General features: G+C 36.1%; 1 protein-coding gene across 4 annotated transcripts in view; it reads right to left on the bottom strand.

Moving 5' to 3' along the window:
• Positions 1–24,990, bottom strand: part of Ptpmeg (protein tyrosine phosphatase Meg) — a 530,463-nt gene that overhangs the window by 123,759 nt on the left and 381,714 nt on the right. For all 4 annotated transcript variants that reach the window (XM_081740356.1, XM_081740357.1, XM_081740358.1 and 1 more), the window contains 2 exons: positions 19,929–20,093; positions 7,206–7,341 (listed from right to left, as the gene is read on the bottom strand). In XM_081740356.1, the coding sequence (XP_081596482.1) occupies positions 7,206–7,341; positions 19,929–20,093 (301 nt within the window). The remainder of the gene's footprint in view (positions 1–7,205; positions 7,342–19,928; positions 20,094–24,990) is intronic.

Raw genomic sequence — 24,990 nt, 5'->3', positions numbered from 1 at the left:
TCAAAGAGGGCAAATTGTTGGTTCGCGGTTATGTGGAGTGAGTGTGACGGCAGTGGCTACTGTGTTAGGTGTGTCGCGTGGGACAGTGTCGAAGGTGATGACGGCCTACACAACACACGGGAATACCACATCGGGGAAGCGGAACAGTGGGCGGAAGAAAATCATGAGTGACAGGTCACGCCGGGTATTAAAGCGCATTGTCACGCAGAACCGTAGTGCCACTGCGGAGCAAGTGACGGAGGAACTCAATCAGCACCTCCCCCACCTTGTTTCGACAATCACAGTACGCCGCGAATTACATGACATGAACTTACGGGGTCGTGTTGCACGGGCCAAACCGCTCATCAGGGACCATAACACTTTCGCACGCCGCAAATGGTGCCGCGACCATGCAACTTGGACCGTTGAGGACTGGAAACGTGTGATATGGTCGGATAAGTCATCCTTCACCCTATTCCCAACCACGGACCGTGTTTATATGTGGAGAATGCCCAAATAAGCTTATGATCTGCAGTGTCTCCGCCCAACTGTGAAACATGGCGGCGGCTCGGTGATGCTGTGGGCCGCCATATCATGGTTTCATTGGGTCCTGTGGTCACACTTAGCGGACGAATCACTGCCAACGATTATGTCGCAATTTTAGGAGACCACTTGCATCCTATGGTCCGGATGTTGTTCCCGAACAATGACGCCATCTTCCAGGATGATAATACACCCATTCACACAGCTGGCGTTGTTGCAGCGTGGTTTGAGGAACATCGGGATGAAGTTCAACACCTCCTCTGGCCCGCCCAATCCCCAGATATCAACATAATTGAACATCTGTGGTCCGTCTTGGAAACAAGACTCCGGCGACGATTTCCACCTCCATCCTCTCTCACAGAACTGGCCGATGCCCTGCACGAGGAATGGTGTAAAATTCCACTTGCTACCATTCATGACCTCTATGCCTCCATCCCACGTCGCATCAAGGCTGTTCTGAAGGCGAAAGGTGGCCCGATACCATATTAATCTGGTAAGTTGCAATTTCGTTCAGGTGTTTCCATTTTTCTGATCACCATCTGTATATATCAAAGTGATAAAGGGCTACAATATAGTAAAAAAGTAAAGTGTGATTTTAATAATGGAAATAATTATACATATTCAGTGTTAAGTGTTGTGATCGTTTCACTTCGTTATTTTTCTTTTTAATAGTATTCTAATAAGTAAGTATAGTGTCATTTAACCCAGTGTGTTTTCGTTGTGTGTATAAGTGATGTTCGTGTGCGTTATGGTCTGGATGACCGTCTGATCATCCGTGAGGTTTTCGAGACGAGACATCCAAACGCTTTCAAAGCCTTGACTGGAAGACCCATAGGAAAACGACCATTAGGAAGACCTAGGCGCAGATGGGAGGATAATATTAAGATGGATCTCGCAGAGATAGGAATACAAAGTATTTATAGAAACTGGATGCAATTAGCTAAGGATAGAAGTCAGTGGAGAGCTTTTGTGAACGCGGCACTGAACCTGCGGGTTCCATAGGCCATAGAGTTAGTTAGTTAGTTAGACATCCAATCCTCTCGGTGCCTAATGCTCATCTCATCATTGAGACCGACGAGCAATTTGGGAACAATTTTGTAATCCCTTCTTGGAGAGGTCCTTCAACGTCCTATCCAGGTAATTCCAAGTCTCAGGAGAATACTCATTGACGGGACCACGAAGGACGACGGAGGACAGACTACGACCAGGTGATTACAGGTAAATAGTACCCGTACAGTGATCTGATACTCTGGGCGATTACAGTTTTAAAGAGTCACGAAAATCTTTTTATCAGCCATTGCTCCTTCATACATTTCTAATGGCGGAGTTCGTATGTAGGACACAGTCTGCTGGCCATAGTGCCTGCAACAGCAGCATCGGAACAGTTTCATGTTTATTTGCTTCATTACCACCTTCCCCATTGTCTGGGAGCCATTACTAGTTCATGGCTGACCCATCGTACTGATTGACGTTTTGAATTTCCAAATTTCTCATCTAACATGCAGTCTTCCCGTACTTTTCCGTTTACACAAGCATTTCATCGACTGGAACTGTTTATACCATCTTAAAATATTTCAGATAGGTGAGCCGTAATGACTGAACTGCGTTTCGTAAGTTGCAGTACACAGGAAGTTTTCTGTACAATAGCAAACATCTTGAACATAGTGCTGTTATGTGGCCGAGTGAGACCACCCAGCACTTCCACAGCTGTTCTTTCATCACAAATAGGCTATAAAGACGTATGTTTCTTTACAGGGTTTGTATGATAAGTAATGAGACCAGGTCTGGAAACATTGTTTTATTGATCTGATCTGTACAGGGACTTAAAAGCTTTCGAAGTACTCTCCTCTTGCGTCGATGCACTTCTGCAATCGATGTTTCCACGCTGCAAACGCCCCCTGGAAGTCAGCAGCCGGCATGTCCTTTAGAAATGTGGTCACGGCTGCTTGGATGGCTGTGACGTCTGCAAAACGGGTTCCTTTCAAGCGTGGCTTCAGCTTCGGGAAGAGGAAGAAGTCGGCCGGGCTCACATCTGGGCTGTAGGGTGGTTGTGGAAGGACTTCCACCCCAATCCGGGTCAAAAAGGAGGTCACTAAGAAGGCGGTGTGGGCAGGGGCATTGTCGTGATGCAACTTCCACCGGCTAGCGATCGCCGGTCTTTTCCGCTTGACGCTCCTGTGCAGTCTCTCAAGGACTTGTTTGTAGAAGGCGGCGTTGACGGCTTGTCCTTGGGGTACAAACTCCTTGTGGACCACCCCCACATTGTCAAAAAAAACAATCAACATTGTTTTCACCTTTGACTTCGACATTCTGGCCTTCTTGGGGCGCGGGGACGCAGGAGTGTGCCACTCCGCGCTTTGACGTTTCGTTTCAGGGTCGTACTGGAACACCCACGACTCGTCACCTGTTATGACGTCATCTTCAAAGTTAGGGTCACTGTTCATGAGGTTCAACAGTTCCTGACAACAATCAACACGTCGTTGCTTTTGTTCGTCAGTCAACACTCGCGGCACCAGTTTCGCACAGATTTTTCTCATTCCCAATTGTTCCGTCACAATCTTGTGCACTGTTGTGTGGTTCATATCGAGTTCATCAGCAATCAATCTCAACGATAATCGACGGTCTGAGTTCAGGAGATCCCTCACTTTTGCCACAGTTTCGTCCGTAGTCACTGTTGTCGGGCGTCCAGCCCTCTCCAGATCCTCAACGCTTTCCCGGCCGTTCCGGAACGCACTGTGCCAACGAAACACCTGGGCTTTGGATAGGGCTTCCTCTTTGTAGGCCTCCGTGATGAGAGAAAGCGTCTGAGTAGCCGTTTTCCCCAGGCGAACGCAAAATTTGATCGCATAACGCTGTTCGATGGAACCCTCCATGTTTGTTGATTTTCCGCCGTGACAAGAATGTTCACAAGGGCTTTGTCCAAGGCTTGTCCGCGCTCCACTAAGGCTCGGAGCCAACTGACGCGCGGTGCGTTGCTTTGCTCGGACCCCCCCCCCCTACATCCTCCATCACCGACAAACCCGCTCCAGCGACACGCGCGCCGCGGCGCGGCGAGTCTCATTACTTATCATACAGACCTTGTACATATTAACCACTTATACAATAACCCCCCTTCCCGACTTACATAAATAATGCTTTCCGTAAGCCTTTACGTAACTTTATTTTACGTATTTGTAAATTGCTTAGGTGTAATTTCATATGAAACTGCAATATGTATTGTAAGTGTATGTGTGTGTAATATTATTTGCATAGTATTATTTATAAAAGAAATATCATATAGCAGTATTTACTCGGATATAAATTATAAAATCAAAGATGCCCACAAGCGGGATTTAGGGCGCAAGTAGCGCCCACGAGATGTTTTTGGGGAAAGGAAATCATAAATTTCCATTGAAGATGACACAATCAAACTTTAATTATATATAATAATGCTTTTAAGTACATTAATTTTAAAGGAAAACTTAGGATGAATAACACCTTAAATTAATTAACTGTCATAGAAAGAATGTATACTCTTTTGATTGGATGGACAAAATTGTGGAAGGAGGGGTAAACGGATAGAGATTGATTCTGCTTAGAAAGAAAGGGACACAAGCTCCAAGTGAAGTAGCTTCTTACGTATTTGACATGTAAATTGATATAGAAACTAATATTCTTTTTTTTTGGGGAGGGGTGGAGGGAGACGGAAGCATCCTGGATATATTTTGGGGGGAAATGGTAAATATGGGGGACATTGCGTCCAAGCACTTAGGGGAGAGTATTTCTGTATAAAAGTTTGAAAAACATATATTAATGTAAAATTTAATGTAATGAAAAAACTCACGCACATGATGTTTGTACAATGCAAAGCCCACTTGGCAAGAAACAGAATCGAATCTAGGACCCTATGGCCAGAGGTGAGTGACTCTCGACTACTGACCCTCTGCGGTCCCCTGTGTCTCCTTTATATATACAAACCCCTATCGATTTAATGAAATGCGACCTACCCGCGATATTAAATATTCGTTTATACCAGCGTTTGTGGACATTTTGGTAATGTTTTACATGGCAGGCGATATTATATATTTTTATTTATGTATGGTCAAGTTATTGTGTTATAATGCCTAACTGGTAAGCCTAACCCCATACGTAAAAATAAGTATATATTGTAACACCCAAAAAATTACATAGCTGTAGCAAAAGCAACCAGAGAAGAATATAGTTATGAAGATTTTGGAACCTTTTCTAAACAAAGGACGATAACGTCACAACGAATAACTTTTTTACGTCAGTGAAATTTGTTGATAAGCTAAAGAAACGAAGACGTAATATTGTTGGAATTATTAAAAAAATAAAGAAAAGAAATTCCTTCCTTATGTTCGTGATTCCTCTCTACACAACTCCAATTTACAAACGTATGACTTCATTCTTACTTCAGATCACAGAAATGTGTCAAAAAACGTTCTCAATTCTGTGAAAATTGATGAAAGTTCTCAGAAGAAGAAGCCAGAGACAATCTTATTCTACAACCACGGCTGGTGTTGAAGTTATTGATCAGATGACTCAAAGATGCATTGTTCGAGCTAGTACAAGAAGGTTCTATTAAAAACTTGACATTAGTATGCTAAACGCGCGTACGATTTTCAAATTCGTTACTGGATCCAAATTACCAGGACTCTAAAAGTTGCGTAAAAGTTATCTATTTCCCAAGAATAGAATCGTGCAAAATGTACATTTTTGGTCTTCCGCCGAGAGACAGCCAACAAAAGACAATTCCAGATTCGGATGTGCAACAAGAACTGAATACATACGTTCAACAAGAACCGAATGTATGTATGCCGAGCGTAAACTGAAGTTTCGTGAACGTTGTGTTAGTAAGGAAATAATATGCAAACCAAAACAATGTTAAACTCTATTGTATAAGATTAAAATACTATTAGCATCAAAATTTTGGAATTCTATTTATTTTTTTTTTCTATTTTATTTCATTTATTTACAAATCTGAATATAAAATAGTTTCTGGTAAATAAAAGATTATTAATATAATTGTTTAAAGCAATACAATATTAAATTGAGGAAGAACGGTAAATGTTAAAGAAATTAATTTCGTCCAATGACAACCGCTGGACTACTACCAGGGTACGATTGATAAAACATGCTAATATTAAAATGGGTACTTTCGGATAACTCGTACTTTGAATGTTTTCAAGGGTAGAAATTCACTTTATGGAGCTTAAAGTGGTTTCATTCTAGAGAATAATATCTTGCATAAGTTTAATAGTTTGGCAGTTTCTAAAAAACAGTGGAAATTTTGAGTTCTACATTAAGTTAATTCCCATCTTAAAATCTGTTTTTTTTAAGTGCTTCTATGATGGGTATTACTTATACATGTATAGTAAAAGTATAGAGGGCAAATATTTAGTCACTATTTTAACTCCTTTATCCATAAGGATAAATGGATGAGATTTCTGTGGGTTGTGCAGTTTCCTCCCACATTCTTATTCCATATATTCTTTCATATCCATTCACTTCTATTAACCATTCGCCCTTTTAGATTAAATGGGGTGGAATTTTTATTTAAACATTTTTTTTTTTTTTAAATCCAAAGATCCAATATATTTCAATCAAAAATTTTCTTGTACGCTTTATATCTGGAGAACTACATATAGCGAGCCAAACCCAAACTATCACTTAACTCAATAGAATGTGCTTTATTCCGTAGAAAATACGAAAACTCTATTTAGAGACCGTTCAAAACTTTCGTGGCTCCTGATCCAAAATCCAATATATTTCAATCAAAAATTTTCTTGTACGCCTTATATCTGGAGAACTACAGTACATATACTGTAGCCAAACCCAAACTATTACGTAATTCAGTATGATGTGCTTATTAAGTAGAAAATACGAAAACTCGATTTAGGGTCCGTTCTAAAATTTTGTCGACCCTGATCCAAAAACTAATTATTGGCCAAGATAGCTATTTTTTTATTTTTTTTTAAATCATTCCTAAAATTCTTGTTAAATTTATCCATCAGCGAACAACAATATTAAATCGTTACTAATAGTAGACGAAACTAAAGCCCAAGTGGGCCACTATTGTTTAAATTTTGAACAATAGTGCATTCATTCTAATTAAAACGTTTCAAGTAATCAGCCTTGTGAAGTCTACTAAAATTTCAAAGATTACAAGCAAATCGTCGTTCCATTCTCAGGTTTAGTGAAGAACAGAACATTCGATCTTAACGATCCAACCAATTAAGAGGCAAGACATAAAGCTCAAAAGAGAATAAAAATATGTTAATGTAGAGGTGTCCAAACTATTGTACATCGCGCTCAATTTTTCATGTACGCATTCTTGAATGTGTTTCTCGAACATTAAGAAACAATTTTAAAACCGTAGTTCATTTAATTTTTACCTGCTTTCACTCCTCTTCTAATTAATAAAGGGGATGAGAAAGACTGTTATGTTTAAAAGAAATGAGAAATCTGTATTCTCAGTGACTTAAAGATGCGTAATTTCGTTATTGCATGTTCAATAGTCCTACCTAAAGTAACAACTATTAAAAAAATAAATAAAATAAAATAGAAATAAAAATTACGCGGCATTGCGTTATCGTATAGGAAGTCTCTTAGGTGCCCCCTAATCCCACACATGCGTGGGTTGGCCACTTCAGTGTTAGTACATAATTAAAAATGCAACTTACCGGTTGTTCTATATACGGAGGGATTTCATAGATTCCACGCTCTTCTGGTTCTTCATCAGCATAAGTTAACGCTCTAGTAGGCAACACTGGGGAAAATGGCGGCCGTTCTTCACCTCTCTCTAAAAACCCACCTTCGCTGAAAGTACAGAATAACCACCTTAGAATCTTATCATAAAATAACAGAAGTATAGAACACAAATGTTCATGTAATAGGTTTAAAAGAAAAGCGCTAAAGCTGAAGTCCCAGCTTTGTTACGAAGGGTTATCGAAGCTAGATACTTAGGACATCGACATAGTTTGTGAATGTATACAATAGAGTTTGTTATTTAAGTAGCTCCTCAATTCCCATACGATGCTGGATTAGCACAAAAACTCCGTACTCAGTAAGAATTGAACCAATATCAAGCGTACACAGTCAATAAATTCTTGCATTGTTCTTAAATGTAAAATAACCTAACTATACCCACAACAGAAATTCTTGGTTCGTGAAACTAAACACGAAATAGCTTAATGTTTAAATTCTCCCAGTAAAATGAATATTGCATGTGTTTTAAATATTCTGCTGAGTACGGTGAATTAAATTAAGAAGAAAATCAAGACTACAGAACACGATACATACACATCGTGTGTGTATATAAGATAAATGTATGTGAAAATTAAGAACGTTTAGACGAATATCACGTAACTCTGGATTCCAATATGGCCCCTAACTAGTCTTTCAATTGTTTCTTTGATTTTAATTTTCCTTCTCTTCCTACTTACTCTCCTACTCCTCCATACCTAATGAATTATTTAGTGAAAGACCTTACAGTTTAAGATTTCTCGTGCTGTATGGTATTATTATTATTATTATTATTATTATTATTATTATTATTATTATTATTATTATTATTATTATTATTTCGGAATTCTTTTGTTCTCTGATGGCTAAATGGCGGCCTACGAGTACATTTCATCTGGCCCTACGAATAAATAATAATAATTAAAAAAAAAAAAAAAAAGTGTGTTCCCTTCTAACTCTAACGTAACAAAGAATGTAGCTGGCCATCACAATATACTTGAATCGAGACTTGAATTATAATTGCTAAAATATTTTCTTCGATCTTTTAGTTACCAAGCCCACTCTACAAAGTAAACCCGTTGGTACCGGGCTGATTTTCAGAAAAATGCATATTTCATATAGCAGGCTCAAATAGACTAGGGGCTTTTTCTGTAGCGTTTTACGTCAATACAACAAAATATTTGCTATTTAGTTTGAGATAATAGGCATAGCAATTAGTGTTTCGTTCCGATGCTGTACACTAGAGATGCAAAAAAGCCGGCTTTTTTGAATCGATGGTTTTTTTCACATAAAAAGCCGGCTTTTTTGGGAAAAAAACGAGAATTTTGGAAATTTTGGCTCTTTTCAACTTCATGATTTTTCTATCTAAATAGCTTTCTTATAGTATATTCTATAGTTAGATAAGAATTCCATGACCTGAATGTGATATTTCGCTCTGAAATTCACCATCAAGATGGATGGAGCACGTGTTTTACGAATTAAAGCTAACATGAAGAATGTAGTATTTGAGGGTAATTTTAGAGGCTATTTAACTTTATTTTAAGTTTTGAGTTATCGACATCTCTTTTCTTCTCTAGTTTGTCATCCGTGTTTCATTTCTAAGAGCTTTTAGTACTCTAGCTTCTAGCGCAAAAGTTAAACTTGCCCGTTTTTCTATTTATCCGTCAAAGCGTACGTTTTTCAATATATCCGTCAAGCCGTACTTCCATATTTCTGTTATACTGTAGCTGTGAAGTGATTTAGCAATAATTTTCCGGACACAACCTTGAATACCAATTTATACAAATAATCAGTAGCGGATTTAGAAAAGTACTTTAGGAGGGTTTTTTCTGATTGTTTCGTTTCCTAAAAAGTCCTAATTTTATTTGGGAAGTGCTTGAAGTTTATGAGTACAGGCATAATATTTCGTTTCGTTTATATGTTTAGCAATAATCTTCCGGATACAACTTTAAAAATAATTTTATACTGAGAATCAGTGGCGGATTTAGAAAAGTATTTTGGGAAGGGTTCCTTACTAATGTTTAGTTTTTTTAAACATTCGTAATTTTTATTTGACGGGAGCTTAAAGTTTATGAATAAAGGCATAAATAATAGATATTTCGTTTGTTGCAGACATTCCGTAACTTTGGGGAACGGGCTTCAGTCCGAAAGACCGCCCCCCTAACCTTCGCAAAACCGTCACTGCTGGTAATTAGTAATAATAACGATTTAAAAACAATAAAAAAGGAAGTCGCCCAACTCACAGTACACGCACTATTTCTACATTCACAGATGGAATGAAGAAAAGCTTTGTCAGAATGGTCGAATGCTGGTTAAATCCCGGACTTCCCGATAGAAGCGCAAAAGCTAATCACTCAGTCATGTTTGTTGTGGAGTTGTATTTAGGTTAACTTAAATATATTCCGTAGTTTTTTTTTTTTGGGGGGGGGGGAGTTCCGTAATGATATGTTGAATCCCTCTTGTTAAAAATTCAGAAAACTTGAGGATTGGGTAAACTGTGATGGTGGTTCTATAAAACTTAACTGTAGAATTTCAAGAATATACAGAACCAAAAGCTCTAGATGTGCAGCCTTTGAGTGTATCATATAAATCTAAGTATTTCTCTTATGTTTTATTTTAATTTTATTTTGTTTCAAAAAGAGGGTATGGAATATTTTGAAGTAAAAATACTACATACTATTTTGCTAGTTATTTGTGTATTCTTTAAAAAGAAGTGTTTACTTTTAGGGTTGGCTGGTTTACACCAACTTTTTTTTTTAATAACTGGTTTAAACCACAAAAATAAAAAGAATGAAAAATGCGAATCGTGTGAACTTCATGGTAACGTTTCCAGATATCAAACCACCTGCAATAGTTTTATTTCCCTTTCACCTTTTAATCAAGGTGTCCCATGTTCAATTCTCGGTCGAACCAAAAACCTTCTTTCATGCGTAACCCAAGTAGAGGTTCGGATGTCAGTTTAAGCGAAAGCCTTCTCCTTGATAACCTCGGTATTTCGTAAGGATGTTAAGCCTAAATATACAAAACAAACCAAATTGTATATTTCTGCATGCCTAAATGCGTGTTGTTTTATAAAGAAGCCAATATTGCTTAAATATATTGATAGAAATTGGCAAAATTTATCGATTGCCTACGTAGCTTCCAACATTAGCTTGGACTGGACTTTCAATGATATCTACGTACCGGTACTAAATTTGTAACTTAATACCTCAGTTTTAGCGTACTGATTATGGTACGTTGACCTTTAAATTTTACATGCAAAGCAATAACAGGATTTTCCCGTTATTGTCTTACATTTCAAGTAATGACGGGATTTTCCCAATGGCTAGGGCGGGAGATTCTCAACTTAAGAAATTTACTGACCGCACTTCTTTAAGCTTATGGGAGTTCTTCCGGCATAACCCCGCTGTTGCATAACAACATCAAGACGAAACAAACTTATTTCTGTGAATATGTAATATAAATACATAAAGCAAAAAATCTAAGTCAAAAAAGCCTGGTTTAAACCAAAAAAGCCTGGTTTAAACATCCCCCAAAAAACGGGTTTTTGGCATTTTCAAAAACAACCACGGTTCTTGCCAACTCTGCTTACTTTTGTATATAGGAGGTTAAAAAATTCTTATTATATACATTGGTTAATCCTGTGGAATTCATAATGTAAATATGTTGAAGAAAAATTGTTTGAAATATTTTTTCGAAATTCATAGTTTATTTTCGATGTTTTATATTATTATCAGCATCAACCACTAATTAAATGATTTTTTGTGTTATAGAGAAGCGATACAAAGTCTGTTTTATTAATTTAAAGCAGTATTTTGAAAAAAGCCCAAAATTTCCCAAGCAAAAAAGCAAAGCAGAAAAAACCGAGTTTTTTTCCAAAAAAGCCGGTTTTTTTCCGAGCCCTTGCATCTCTACTGTACACAGAATTTTGTGAAGGCTGGTACGGACTGATTCTCTAGACAAATGAAGCAAGAAATGCAGAGTAAAAAAAAAGATCCCGAAAATGTATGATTTCCTAACATTCAGCGAATCGTCACCTCAAGTAGAGGGGAAAGGAAAATGGTCCCCAAGGAGTTATGTATTAGATAGGTATTTTATGGTAAACAAAATTAAAACAACGAAGCAAAAGCGAAAGTTGATACGTCGTTGCGAATATCCTAGCTGCAGCACGCAAGTAGTGCCAAATGAAAGAAATCTGTACATCACCAAGCAGGCACCAGTCAAATACATTTTAAATAAATTAACAAATAAAGGAAAAAGTTTATCAATGGTGGTTCATGTTTTAAACTCCCCTCCTTGAGCAAAATATTATGGAAAAAATAAACATTTACTATATTAAAACATACAGAAATATCACGCTTGTCCTGAAAGGATATGAGATTAAGTGTTTGAACCCTCCTCTCGCTTAAAATTCTGCGTACGCCACTGATCTTTGTTACAAAACATGAGTTTAAGAAGCTATATACTAGGAAAATGAACTGAACAGAAAATGGTACCAGAAATACCGAATCACAAATATGACGAACCGCAAGCCATACAAGAGACACACAGAAACGAACTTTACTTGAGATACAACGATGAAAACTGAAAAAGAAATACACCATAACAGACCAGGCATCACAGCTCTAAGCAAAGAAAACGAAGTACAGCCAGTAGAATGACAATACCAAACACAACAAATCTGCAGAAAATATAAATAAAAAATATAGAAGAATACAAATAAGTAGCTTAAATACTCGAGAAAAAAAAAGAAAAAGAAAAAAACGAAAATAATGTCGGATGCCAAAGTGGTTCACAAGACATGGAAAAGGACGTTTGAAAAGTACATAAAGACGATACAGACGAGAGTAATACTGGACATAACGTAATCCACAGCAAGCAAGTACCCTCACTGCTGGTTTAGTGGCTAGCCCAAGCGCCTTAGGTGCATGGGGTTCTGGGTTTGATTTCCGATAGAAGAGCTTTGAAATTTGAGCACATTACGGTGGTTCATATTCCACCCTGAACTCTGAGCGCACGTCCCATGTACCATTGATGCTTAAAAGGTGCGCTAAACTCCAACCAACCATCTAACCAACATGCAAAATAGTAAGAAACTTCATATTATTTTTAAGTATTCTTGCAGTATCTCGGTTTAAACCGGTTTCAGCTTAGTAATCTGACGGCCGTCTCTGGCAAATGCAAATTATTTGAAGAGTTCTTCTCCTAAGAACTTTCTGACCATATGACAGGGTCTACTATTAGTGATTTTTGTAGATTTGTTAGGAAATGTTTTGCGTTTATCTGTTCAAGTTGTGTCATAATATTTTAAAGGACAATTTCTGTAGTTGAGGTTACGATTGGTCTTACTATACCTTTCTGATTTCGGTTCCATAACTTTTTGATTTCGTCAGCTAGGTTGTTTGTCCTTTTCACGTACTGGACTTGGATGGTATTTGTAGTATGGCTTGATATTGGCAATTAATTCCATGTTATGTGCTAAAAACTGGTGAATGCTTTTTGCATTGTTGTGATGATGATTATTATTATTATTATTATTATTATTATTATTATTATTATTATTATTATTATTATTATTATTATTAATAATAATAATAATAATAATAATAATAATAATAATAATAATAATAATAATAATAATATAATATAGAAATTTCCCCGCGCTATGGTCTTTTGCTAATCTCTTTGCCTTGAAAATACAATTGTTCTCTTTAAGTAATATAATATACAGAATATAATTTTCTTTCTTTCCCTTCTGTGTTCGTTAAATCATATCTTCTGTTGGTTTCAATAAAGTCTTTCTCTCTCTCACACACACACATTTCCTATCACTCAGGCCCAGCTATCCCAACAGACCTCATAGGGTCCTGGCCCAGGATTGCATTTTGCAAAAAGCGTGATTTTCTTCGCTAACCACCGCTTCGTTTTTTGAACAAAATCTCTTCGGTACTTTTATTCGTAGGTTTCCGGCAACTGCGGACTAAGTACAACTCTATGCCATCATCGAAGAGAAAGACTGCGTTAAATCTATTATTTCCTTGCGTCACAAGGAGAAACCAATGAAACAAAATATGCACTTTTGGTGCAGGAGCCTACACTATATTTAAAATTTGCTTGTGCAAAATTCTATGAACTCCATGTAGTAAAACCTAATGCATTTCTAAATTATTTGTGGTTCATTTGAAAGATCTTTCCGTAACTGCCTTCTCATCTATTGTATTGTGTACATGAGAAAAATAGTTCTTTTCTTTTCTCCATGACATGTTTAAGATATTTTTTATTTTACTAGGATTGAAGGATCTCTCCATTAAATATACTACTTTCCTTTCCTCCATTTGTACTATACATGAAAGAAAAATATGAATAAAAACACGGACCAATCTTACAGCTTATCTCCCTCCGTATTTTTCATTCGTTCTTAATGAAAGAGATAAAACAAAGACTTCCTTAAAATTTTCAGGCTACTTCTTCATTCTTATTTGCCAAGGCGCAAAGCATTAAGATTGTACTTCTTATTCAGAACAGAGCAAAATCTACTCACCCCATCCTGACCGAATATAAGCGCCCGCTTTGTTGGCAACACAGGATTTCGATGGATGGAGACTGCTAATAGATCAGCTTCCAAACCTCTAAATCAAGCCATCATACTTCTGTGACAACGATGCTTCATTTGATAGTGTGGAGAATTTGCTTTCAGTTAATATTAAAACTTTAAAAAATGAGCCACCATTTTAAAGTACCGGAAAAATTATTTCTGCTTTGAAATTATAGTTATCGGCACAAATTTGTCTTCAACATTGTGGGGGACGAAGTTGAAAAACAATGCTGTGGAGGATCAGAGTAGTCTTCAACATTGGGAGGCAGGCAGATTTGAGGCTGATTCTGGAAGGGTGGGGAAGATGAAACTCATATTATGGTAGATGAATCTGATTTCTGAGATGAACCTGATGTATATTACAGCAAGGAACATCAATTTCATCTCGCTTTCCTTTGTGGCAGTCGGACACAAATCATCACATTTCTTCCCACAGGGGGACAGTCTTCTACAGTTTCAAGATTGGGGGACATGTCCTTCTCATCGCCTCGAGATTTGCGCCAGTGATTACAGTACAATTAAGTAATGTCCCACATGAAAAAACTTTTCCCTTCGAAAACTGTTTTTCCATGAGCTTTTCAATGATGTATAAGACAGCACTTCTCCCATTTAAAATTTTCAGGTGATTCCTGGATTCACGATAGAAGGCCCTATGAGGCAAGGCGAAAACTCCATTTGATGCATTCGCTGACATATCACTTTTTATGTATTTCTTTTATCTCCAGTCGCTTGACTGACAAGCAGTGGGTGTTTTCACTGAAACACCCGATAGATTTCTCATTATAAGGATTATGGGATATACAGGAAATTTATCAATTGTTGTTAATTATGAACATTTGTCTTTTGCCTTCGTTTACGTATGACAGTTGAACATAAGATAAAACACTCCTAAAGAGTTTCCCAATTAGTAGCCATTGTCCTGATTTCTGAATGAACGATTTTCGCGTGAATATTTCATATTATATAGCCTTGGCGAAGGTTACCTTAACGAGACTAATATAAGTACGTAGATCGAAACATCTACAGAATACACTTTGGAAGCATGGAATTGAAAAGAAATTAAACGCCTAGATTAACACCTGACGATTATACCCGAACACAGACAAAATTTGGCACAATTGTGTTAAGACTAACAATCGCTAAACGTTACTCTGTGCCCAGGAAATTATATTGCAGGAACAAGAAGGATTTTAAATTGTAAATAATCAGTACAAATATTTGTGTCTTGTATTGTTTTATTTATCTGTAACTGTTTTCTTCAAGTTCTGAACTAGAGAGTGTAGGTCATTATTGATAGTTGAAACAGTGACATTGACATTAGTGTTTTCTTGGTGACTAACATGAACAAATCTTTACAAGTCAACGTTCTTTACTCAATATTTGGAGATAATTGCAATATGACTAGTTCTTCACATGATATCAGAAATGAAAAATGAAATCATCCGTTTTACGACCCACGAAATGGTGGAATGAAGAAAGTGGAGGAAACGGAAGAACCCCGAGAAAACCCACGCACACGGTTTGTCTACCACAAAGTTCACTTGGCATGAGCGGGAATCGAACCAGGGACCCCATGTACCAGAGGTAAACGCTCTAACACTGAGCAACCGCTGCCCTCAAATGTTATCAGAATAGGAAACTCAGGGTATATGAAAAGTTAGTAACTGTTAATCTGATTATTATACACAGTGGGCTAAAAAAAAAAAAAAAAAAAAAAAAAAAAAAAAAAAAAAAAAAAAAAAAAAAAAAGGAGAGAGAGAGAGAGAGAGAGAGAGAGAGAAAGTCAAGTGTTCCACTACAAACTCACATGCCTGGGACTGAATAAGGAAATCTTCGTACCAAAAATAGGTAAGCACTATGTGACAGAGCCTCCTGACTTCATATGTAAGTGTTTAAATTAATTAACTACCAAACCAGGGTTCCCATTTACTTGATGACCAAGAATTCCCTGACTTTTCAAGCTTTCAGGTCACAATTTACAAATTGCCAGGTCTATACATAATCTAAAAAAAAAAGCAATATTTTTTTCACAAACAGAAGGTTCCTCGTCTACTATGTATATACACACACACACACACACATATATATATATATATATATATATATATATATATATATATATATATATAGTGTGTGTGTGTGTGTGTGTGCGTAGGTAGGGAAGTTTTGCGAAATAAACTAACTGATTTTACAAATAAAATATTCCCTACCAAATAACTGGGTAAGGCAAAAAGAGAAATGGGCTGTGAGAAGTAGAAACCCCTTACTTAAAATTCCTTGACTTTTCCACATTTTTTTATGCGTAAGCCGAATAACCTAACATTTACAAATTTTCCAGGTAGTGGGAATCCTGCAAACATGTACCCTACTTCTGTTCTATTTATCACAGCACTGGTACGTTTATTAAAACAATAAATCTTCTTATCGTACTGTTTTACACTTCTGCTATATGTATATCAAATAATATCAGACCGGTTACAGGTGTCTTCTTGCCAAAATAGACATCTACAAACACATTGTAATATTATGAATTCACGTTAATCGTGCATAGAGTTATAAGTATGACCAACGTATCCTGGATCCCCCATCCATTATGTATTTTACGGTATTATTGGTAATGCCATACATATTTCAGTTAAATGCGTTACATAAAATAACCTTCCAAATTAAGAAAAATACTAGAACATTGAATTTTATAACAATAATATAGAATAAAATATTAAACAATATTACTATTTATAAAATACATTAAAAAACTCTAAAATATTAAAACATGGAAAATCGGTAACTACATAGCTGTATTGTAGAACTTCCTGCATGAAATGTAACATAGAAACAAATATAAGGTAGCGAACGGCTAATCCATAATTATGATCCTTAAAAGCACAACTTAGAAGCTAAAAAGAAGTGGGAAATCTATTCATCTAACTAAGCATAAAACCGTAAAATTCATCTATATATATAAAAGAGAACGCACAAAATCCTTTGTCCGCTCATCACGCTAATACGGCTGAACCGATTTCTTTCATTTTTGGGGGGTTGTTAGGATTTGGACCCTAGATGGTTTTTATCATATCACTTTAATTTTCAATTACCAGTGTCTTGAGATAATTGACCAATCAGGTGTAAATACGTATAAAAAATCCTTTGTCCGCTCATCACGCTAATACGGCTGAACCGATTTCTTTCATTTTTGGGGGGTTGTTAGGATGTGGACCCTAGATGTTTTTTATCATATCACTTTAATTTTCAATTACCAGTGTCTTGAGATAATTGACCATTCAGGTGTCCATACGTACAAATCCTTTGTTATTAGTTCATCATAGGTATAAAAATAAACGTATTTATATGCAACCCGCATGACCCTGTGACTCGGCGGGTTAACATAACTGACAGGCGCTATAAATCACTTGAAAGCGAAAAAGTAAAAATTATCTAAGTAACAAAGTTTATTGCGTTCCGGGATGACCGCAGCGAAGCGGGGCGGGTTGGGGTGACCGCAGCGAAGCGGGGCGGGTTAACATAAATGACAGGCGATATAATGTTAACATTAGTGCAATCTTCTATGGTTTTTATCATATCACTTGAAAGCGAAAAAGTAAAAATTATCTAAGTAACAAAGTTTATTGCGTTCCGGGGTGACCGCAGCGAAGCGGGGTGAACGCTGCTAGTATTATTATAATTATAATTATAATAATAATCTATATATATAAAAGAGAACGCACAAAATCCTTTGTCCGCTCATCACGCTAATACGGCTGAACCGATTTCTTTCATTTTTGGGGGGTTGTTAGGATTTGGACCCTAGATGGTTTTTATCATATCACTTTAATTTTCAATTACCAGTGTCTTGAGATAATTGACCAATCAGGTGTCAATACGTACAAAAAATCCTTTGTCCGCTCATCACGCTAATACGGCTGAACCGATTTCTTTCATTTTTGGGGGGTTGTTAGGATGTGGACCCTAGATGATTTTTATCATATCACTTTAATTTTCAATTACCAGTGTCTTGAGATAATTGATCATTCAGGTGTCCATACGTAGAAATCCTTTGTTATTAGTTCATCATAGGTATAAAAATAAACGTATTTATATGCAACCCGCATGACCCTGTGACTCGGCGGGTTAACATAACTAACAGGCGCTATAAATCACTTGAAAGCGAAAAAGTAAAAATTATCTAAGTAACAAAGTTTATTGCGTTCCGGGGTGACCGCAGCGAAGCGGGGTGAACGCTGCTAGTAATAATAATAATAATAATAATAATAATAATTATAATTATTATTATTATTATTATTATTATTATTATTATTATTATTATTATATAATTATAATTATTATTATTATTATTATTATTATTATTATTATTATTATTATTATTATTATTATTATTATTATCAATAAACGCTAAAGTACATTTCTTTTTATATTTTTCATTTTTAAGAGACCAGGTGGTCCAAAAGCAGGTATACAGAAATCCATTAGTACTTTTTGTTGTACACTTTTTTTTTTTTTTTTTTTTTGATAGAACTATTGATCGCAACAATCTACCTATTAAAATGCTACAACAGCAATTAAAAGCGCCCGAGCTCCAACGTATAACTACGGCTTTCAAATCTTTCATTTACGATTGTGTGAAATTTCACGTTTAACAGAGACAAACATTTTAAGTACGAGTACTTTAAATAAATCAGTTAACTAGATCTTTTTCATAAAGTTTATGATACAAAATTGTTGTTCAAAGACTTTGTATTTTAATAAGCCTTCTCTAAAATCAATGCACATGAATTGTGCTTCCATCTTCCGAGTTCTTTTAAACTATATGTTGTGCAAGTTTATATGTTTGTGGTCAATCCTTTCGACAATGAGATCTCGGAAACTACAGGCTCTAGAAAGATGACGTTTTCACTGATCGATTGGAAATTTTGCGTAGATTGTCCAGTTCTAATTGAATATTTAAAAAACATGGCCGTTATTTCTTTATTACATATTTAGGGTACACATGGAAGCGTTGAAATTTAAAAAAAAAAATCTAAAACCATATCCTATGCGTTATACATTCTAACACCACGCTGTTGTATATAGGGGTTGCACATGTCTCAGGCGTTTATTTCATAGCCAAATAATAATGAAAAAGGCTGAATAATGAAAAGTATAACCATTTCTTCAGTCTAACCAGTAAGATGAATCTTTATTTTTGGAGTGATTTGCCCAATGAACACCATATATAACTGCCATTATAAATAATTGTGTATGTAATGTATTTGCTTATTACATACTGCATGCAAGAAGAAAGAAAACACTAGTCATACATGAATTAGAAACTCCAACCGGTAGTAGGTTCAAATCTTGCAAACGGTACAAGATATTTGTCCCCTTTATGATACGCCTTGCCGATTTTTTTTAAAATCAAGACTTTTTTCACTTGTGTCTGTAAAGGGACATGTACAGATGTTGTGAGGAATGAGAAGGATATTTATGCTCATATGTGAATGATGCGCTGTGTAGAGAGCGCAGGTTCAGCTAGTTACCTAAACATGTTGCCCGATTTAGTTCTGTGCTACAACTCAAAACTAAGGAGAACTTCAATGAATTGTACTTCCAACAAGACGGTGAAACTCCTTATTACGCGCTAATAGTAAGAAACTACGTTGACGATGTCTTTCCACAGCATTGGATCAGAGGCTGCATTGACTGACCATCATTCACCTGACTTTATGCCAATGGGGTGTAGCGAAACAAGGTTTCTGAGAGAAGACACCGAACAATGGATGAAATAAAGGAGTTAACAGAAGCGTTTACAGACATTGATGCAGACTACAATTTGCGCCAAACTGTGAGTCAAAGTGTTTCGGGCAAGTTGGATGGATACTAACGTTGGTGGAAGACATTTCGAACAATTAAAGGATTAAACGAATTTTAACATCTTGAGTTTAATGTTGAACTACTTAATGTCATTATCTGTATTTTAACTTTATCCCATCACATCATAGTGTACACCTACCTACATACTGTATACCTACTTTTGGGTCACTCTGTATAAAGCAGAACAATGAATACATACTCATCGGACGGCAAGCCCTCTGCCCATGCTTTCCTTGGTTCTCTGGCACCCAATGAAGTAACTTTGTTGTCATAGGGGCGAGGAGGCCTTGGGGGAGGCGGGGGAAGTTTGGCTTTTTCCTCAGCTGGAGGGACTGTCTGGCGAACGAATCTTTTACTAGGAGATCTGGAAAACAAACAGTAAAGAAAACATGTTAAACCAATAACTATACCAGAATTTGTTCTGTAATTCTATTAAGGCTGCGTGCTATTCCTAATAAGAAAATTTCAAGCTCAAAAATATTAAGAGATGAAGTCTTAGATGTTAGAATGAAGGGTGATTTCATGTTCAGTAATTGGATAAGAAAAATGTCATCAGGTGAGGTAGCAAATTTCAGATTCAATACATCAGTAAGTAAGTAAGAAAGTAAAGGGGGGAAAAAAAAAAGAAAAGAGTATTAAAATGTATAATGTTCATAGTCATCCAAAATGACATTTCCATCTTCACCCTCATAAATAATGTACAAAACATTAAACGAAAGACTGAATTCATAAAACATTCAAGCATTTAAAGAGTTTCTTAAAAAAAAAAAAAAAAAAAAAAAAATCATGCTAAAACTTTTATCTGAGGTAATATAATAATGTAATAACACACAAAATTTGAGCTGAACTGTGCGAATACAGCCCTAATAATTTAAATAATAATCATGTACATTTAACCACCTTCCTTCATCCATAAGCACTCATAGTTTTGACTTTTAGATAAGCTAACAGACAAATAACAAAAGGAACAGTTATTAAAAAATAACATGCGAAACATCCAACAAACAGTATCTCATTAAAAAATATTCGGATATATATATATATAAGGGTAATTTCGTAAGTCATGGAAACTGCGCTACAGCCGCCAAAATAGCTGCAGCAACAGAAATTCATTCATTATACGCATTTGAAGATCACAGGAAGGCACTTTCCAACGTTACCAATAGATGGCGTCTGTGTACACGAGCTATCGGCGGGGAGCGATCAGAAGATAGAGGAATTCATTACTCAATCAGGTTTTAGTACAAAAGGAAAATATGGACGAGAGAAAGAAAGGAAGTACAGAAAATACGGTACGAACTTTGCACATAGCAAACACTCTTCAAAGGGTTCTCCAAAGTCTATACAACTTTGCCAATGATCGGGAAGGAGTAACATACATTGACGGATCTCACCCAGCCTATGATACTCAACGCTGTCCCCCTTCTTATCAAAGATGGATTATTTGGAGGGTGTATGCTGTTTGCTATAAATGTACCGTGATTTTGTTTGTATTTTTATCTTCATTCGTGCACCTTAAAGCCTGATCCAGCAATCAATTCTACGTACATATTGTTTGATGCTTCCAGTCGTTAGCTTCTGTACACAGACGTCATCAAAAGCACCTTCCTGTGGCGCTCAAACATACTGGTTTCCCACTGCTGCAATTTTTTTCGGCAGATCTAGCACAATTGCTTAATAAGGGTCTATTGCATAACCTATCGCTAAATTTTGCTTTGTGAACACTTCTCAGAATCAGGTATGGGTTGATATTTTTGTGTGTCAGTCATTACTGAGTGTATTTTTAATGCTCAGAATGATTCTCATTTCATTAATAACAAAGTAACTTAAATAGGGACAATGCCTGACAAATAAAAGTTAAATTACATTTATCGAGTGTTCTATTTTTTTATTTATACAGAACCTTAATGCGATTTAACTGAGAGAATGCAAAAAGACATATTATATATATATATATATATATATATATATATATATATATATATATGTTTGTGTGTGTGTATGCATTACCATTATTTACAACACTTAAATCCGTGTCTGACATTGTCCCACCTCCTCCCTTTGAATAAAATATTCTGCATGGAAATGAGACCAAAAGAAGAAATGAAACGCTCTTCCGTAACACTTGAAATAACTTATATATATGTAGTATATACACATTTGAGATGCATTTTTAATTTTTTTTTCTTTTACTCGTTTGTATTCTACAACTATTCATATCTATACGACACAAACTCAAGAAAAGCATTACTGTTGACTAGAATTGAATAAGAAGATAAAACATAAAAAAAGTTAAAATCTAACAGGAAAAAGAAACATCCGGAAGGGAACAGATTTTCTTAAGATACAACAGGAAGAGGAAAAACTAAGAATGTGAAGTACCAATTTATACGTTTTCTTTCTTCTTCCCCAGCTAACAATACAACTCGTAAATATGAATTGAAGTTTACTACATTTTTTCTTAATGTTATTAGTCATCATCTAAGATAAAAGCAAGATAATAGAGCTGGAGATAGAGAGAAGGCGACATTAATTTATATATTTATTAACAATTCTAGATGCAGCTGTTACAGCCAGGATGTGAAGTAATCATAGTGGAAGTGTGTGGAGGGTGAGGGGGGCGAAGGATACGAGTGTAAAAAAAAAAAAATCTTCCTTATTTGATACAAAACACGACTACTTTGCTTTTCGCTTTTATTTAGTTTACAATATAATCTACAGCGAAATAAATTCAAATTGTTTCCATATTCATTCGTTAATTACATATGAAGAACATGACAATGGCATATGAATTTGCGAACTTCTGACAATAATGCCACTCCATTCATCCCCAATAACTTATATATGGGAAGAATATTATTCCAAAAGTATGAAGCGGGGGCTATTCCCCAACCCCTCCCCAGAATTTCGCACTCTGGTTACAGCCAGTTTATACTGAGAACAGAAAAGCAAAGAATTTCTGGGAAGGAAGCTGGCAGATGCAATAAATTGAAGATGTGATGAAAACGTTTATCTATTAGTCTACTTGAAAAAAATATCCTGGATAAACCCCACCAGGATGTTTAATCACTGGATCCGTACACGAAATATCCAGATTACGATTCAACGGGGATAAGAGTAACTGTGCGGTGAGTAACTGGGGACGGTATCCTCAATTGCTCCGAGACTCATCGTTATATGAGAAGTGAGGTTGAACAACGAAACAAGTGCGAACTAGAGCAAAACTGATATTTTCATCACAACATAGAAATATATGCTTCCTCTACCGTCTTTTAGTAATTATTGGATCCTTTCTGTTTTGTGTAAAGTTGAGTGGAATAAGCCCTTACGGGCAGAGTCCATCCAAGGTAGTGCAGCATGAACTAACGTCTTTTAAAATAGCCTCTTCTGCACAATTTGCTTGATGCCGTTTGTCCACTGTTCGGACGCACCCCTTAAATCACTGCAATTGTAGGACGAAATACAACGTTGCGTTTAGGTACAGAATGCCAGCAGCTGCACTACCACTCAAAAATTTTCGAACACCTCAGATTTCAGTGAGTATCTACTGTGGACCTGTTATTTTGCCATGAGAACTTTCCCGCCGTCTGTCAAAAATATTCCAGTCTAAAGCACATAAATTATATATATAGTTTTATGTATATTATAGTTTATATATATTATTATAGTTTTAGTATTATATATATATTATAGTTTTATGTGAAACATTGGCAGTCAATATAGAGACAAAAATTCGAAAGAAAATTAAACTTTGTAGGTTTTGTAGTTGTTTATACCTTGTTGATACGTTAAGTGCCATATTCTGAAAAAGGTTTACGATAGCCTATATACGGCCTTCTGTGCTAAACTATAGCTCAGTGGGAGAGTATATGTAGAGCTCGTTGTTGCTATCCCAACGAACCACAATTGATCATACGAAACTATCGTTAATACTTTTTAAAATAAGATATTTTTGGCTTTTAAAAACATTAACATATCAACAAGGTATAAAGAACTACAAAATATTAAAAACGTCTTTTCATTTCCAATTTCTGTCATTACATTGATCCCGTATGTCTATATCTTTTAAACAAAATGGACATGTTACTTCATCTTCCACACTTTCGTTTGTACTACGTAATATTTAGATCAAATAGTCTTTCTGTTTGTCTATTTTAAGAATTACAATTAGATATATCATCTGCAGTATATCTCAGATTTCGATCCAATTGTCGCTAAATTTCATGTTTTAGACAGAAGTACGGCGGTAAAAAGTCCTAATTTCAAAATAATAAGTCCATAGTAGGTGTTTTCGAAAACTTTTGAGCGGCAGCGTACAATGCTGACATTTGACTTGTGTAGTAGAGAAAAAAAATATCCAGGATGAAATTCAGAAAGCTGTGAAGATTGTTTACTATTTGTTCAGGTTTGACAGGGCCTAGTTAATTATTTGCGCCAAAAAACATCTATCTTTAAGATATTAACAATTTATAACCCAAATTTAGTTTAGCATGGTTCAGTGTAGGCTGTTACTTGGTAACTTGGGAAAGCCTGCAACACTGCTCCTGTAATGATAGTAGAGGCTTAATTTTATATCATGAAGCGCCGAAAAGTTGGTGTAAAATCCTGGAATTTGATTCAAGCAGTTGTCTGCGTTGAAACAAATATCCGGAAAGTGGCAACGACAGCTGCGGATGAAAGGGAGCGAGGTCGAAGCGTTCTCCTTGATACAAAGTTTCGAATCAGTAGCAGTTATCTTTTCTGCTGCCATGAGCTCTTGAAAAGCCCATCTACAGGACTCCACACCATGACTTTCTTGCCGCAGTTCGTACAAATAACACACGTTGCGAAACAGAACATGCTTGTGTGTCCCCAAGTTGAAGCAGCGAAGAGGACTAGAAGTGTAAGGACACACTTTGAGTAGATAATACACAGCTTTGAATTTTGGAAGTTTAGGTAGCTAAAAAGAAAGAATCAGGAACTGAGCTGGAAGCAATTTATCTAATTTTTTACTTTATATTCGAGCTACTTCAACGATAAGTTGATCAGCTAACTTTTATCAGATTTCTTCAGTGGTGTTGAGGAGATACCATGAATTTCTACTGTGATGCAAACTCGTCCAGTATTCTCTAATTAGAATAGCTTCTCTAGTGTTCATTGGTTGTTCCCACCAATAAAGTTCTTAGCTTTTTTAAGTTCTTAACCCGTCCGACTGTGTATGTAACTACTTTATTAATAACAAAAGAGGATAGGACCTTAATACGATTTAATACCGCTATTAG

Source organism: Thermobia domestica, chromosome 15 (assembly GCF_964235325.1).
Source record: "Thermobia domestica chromosome 15, izTheDome1.hap1.1, whole genome shotgun sequence".
Taxonomy (NCBI): Eukaryota; Metazoa; Arthropoda; class Insecta; order Zygentoma; family Lepismatidae; genus Thermobia; species Thermobia domestica.
The sequence above is the reverse complement of the archived record's forward strand: the minus strand, read 5'-3'. Positions and strand labels throughout refer to the sequence as shown.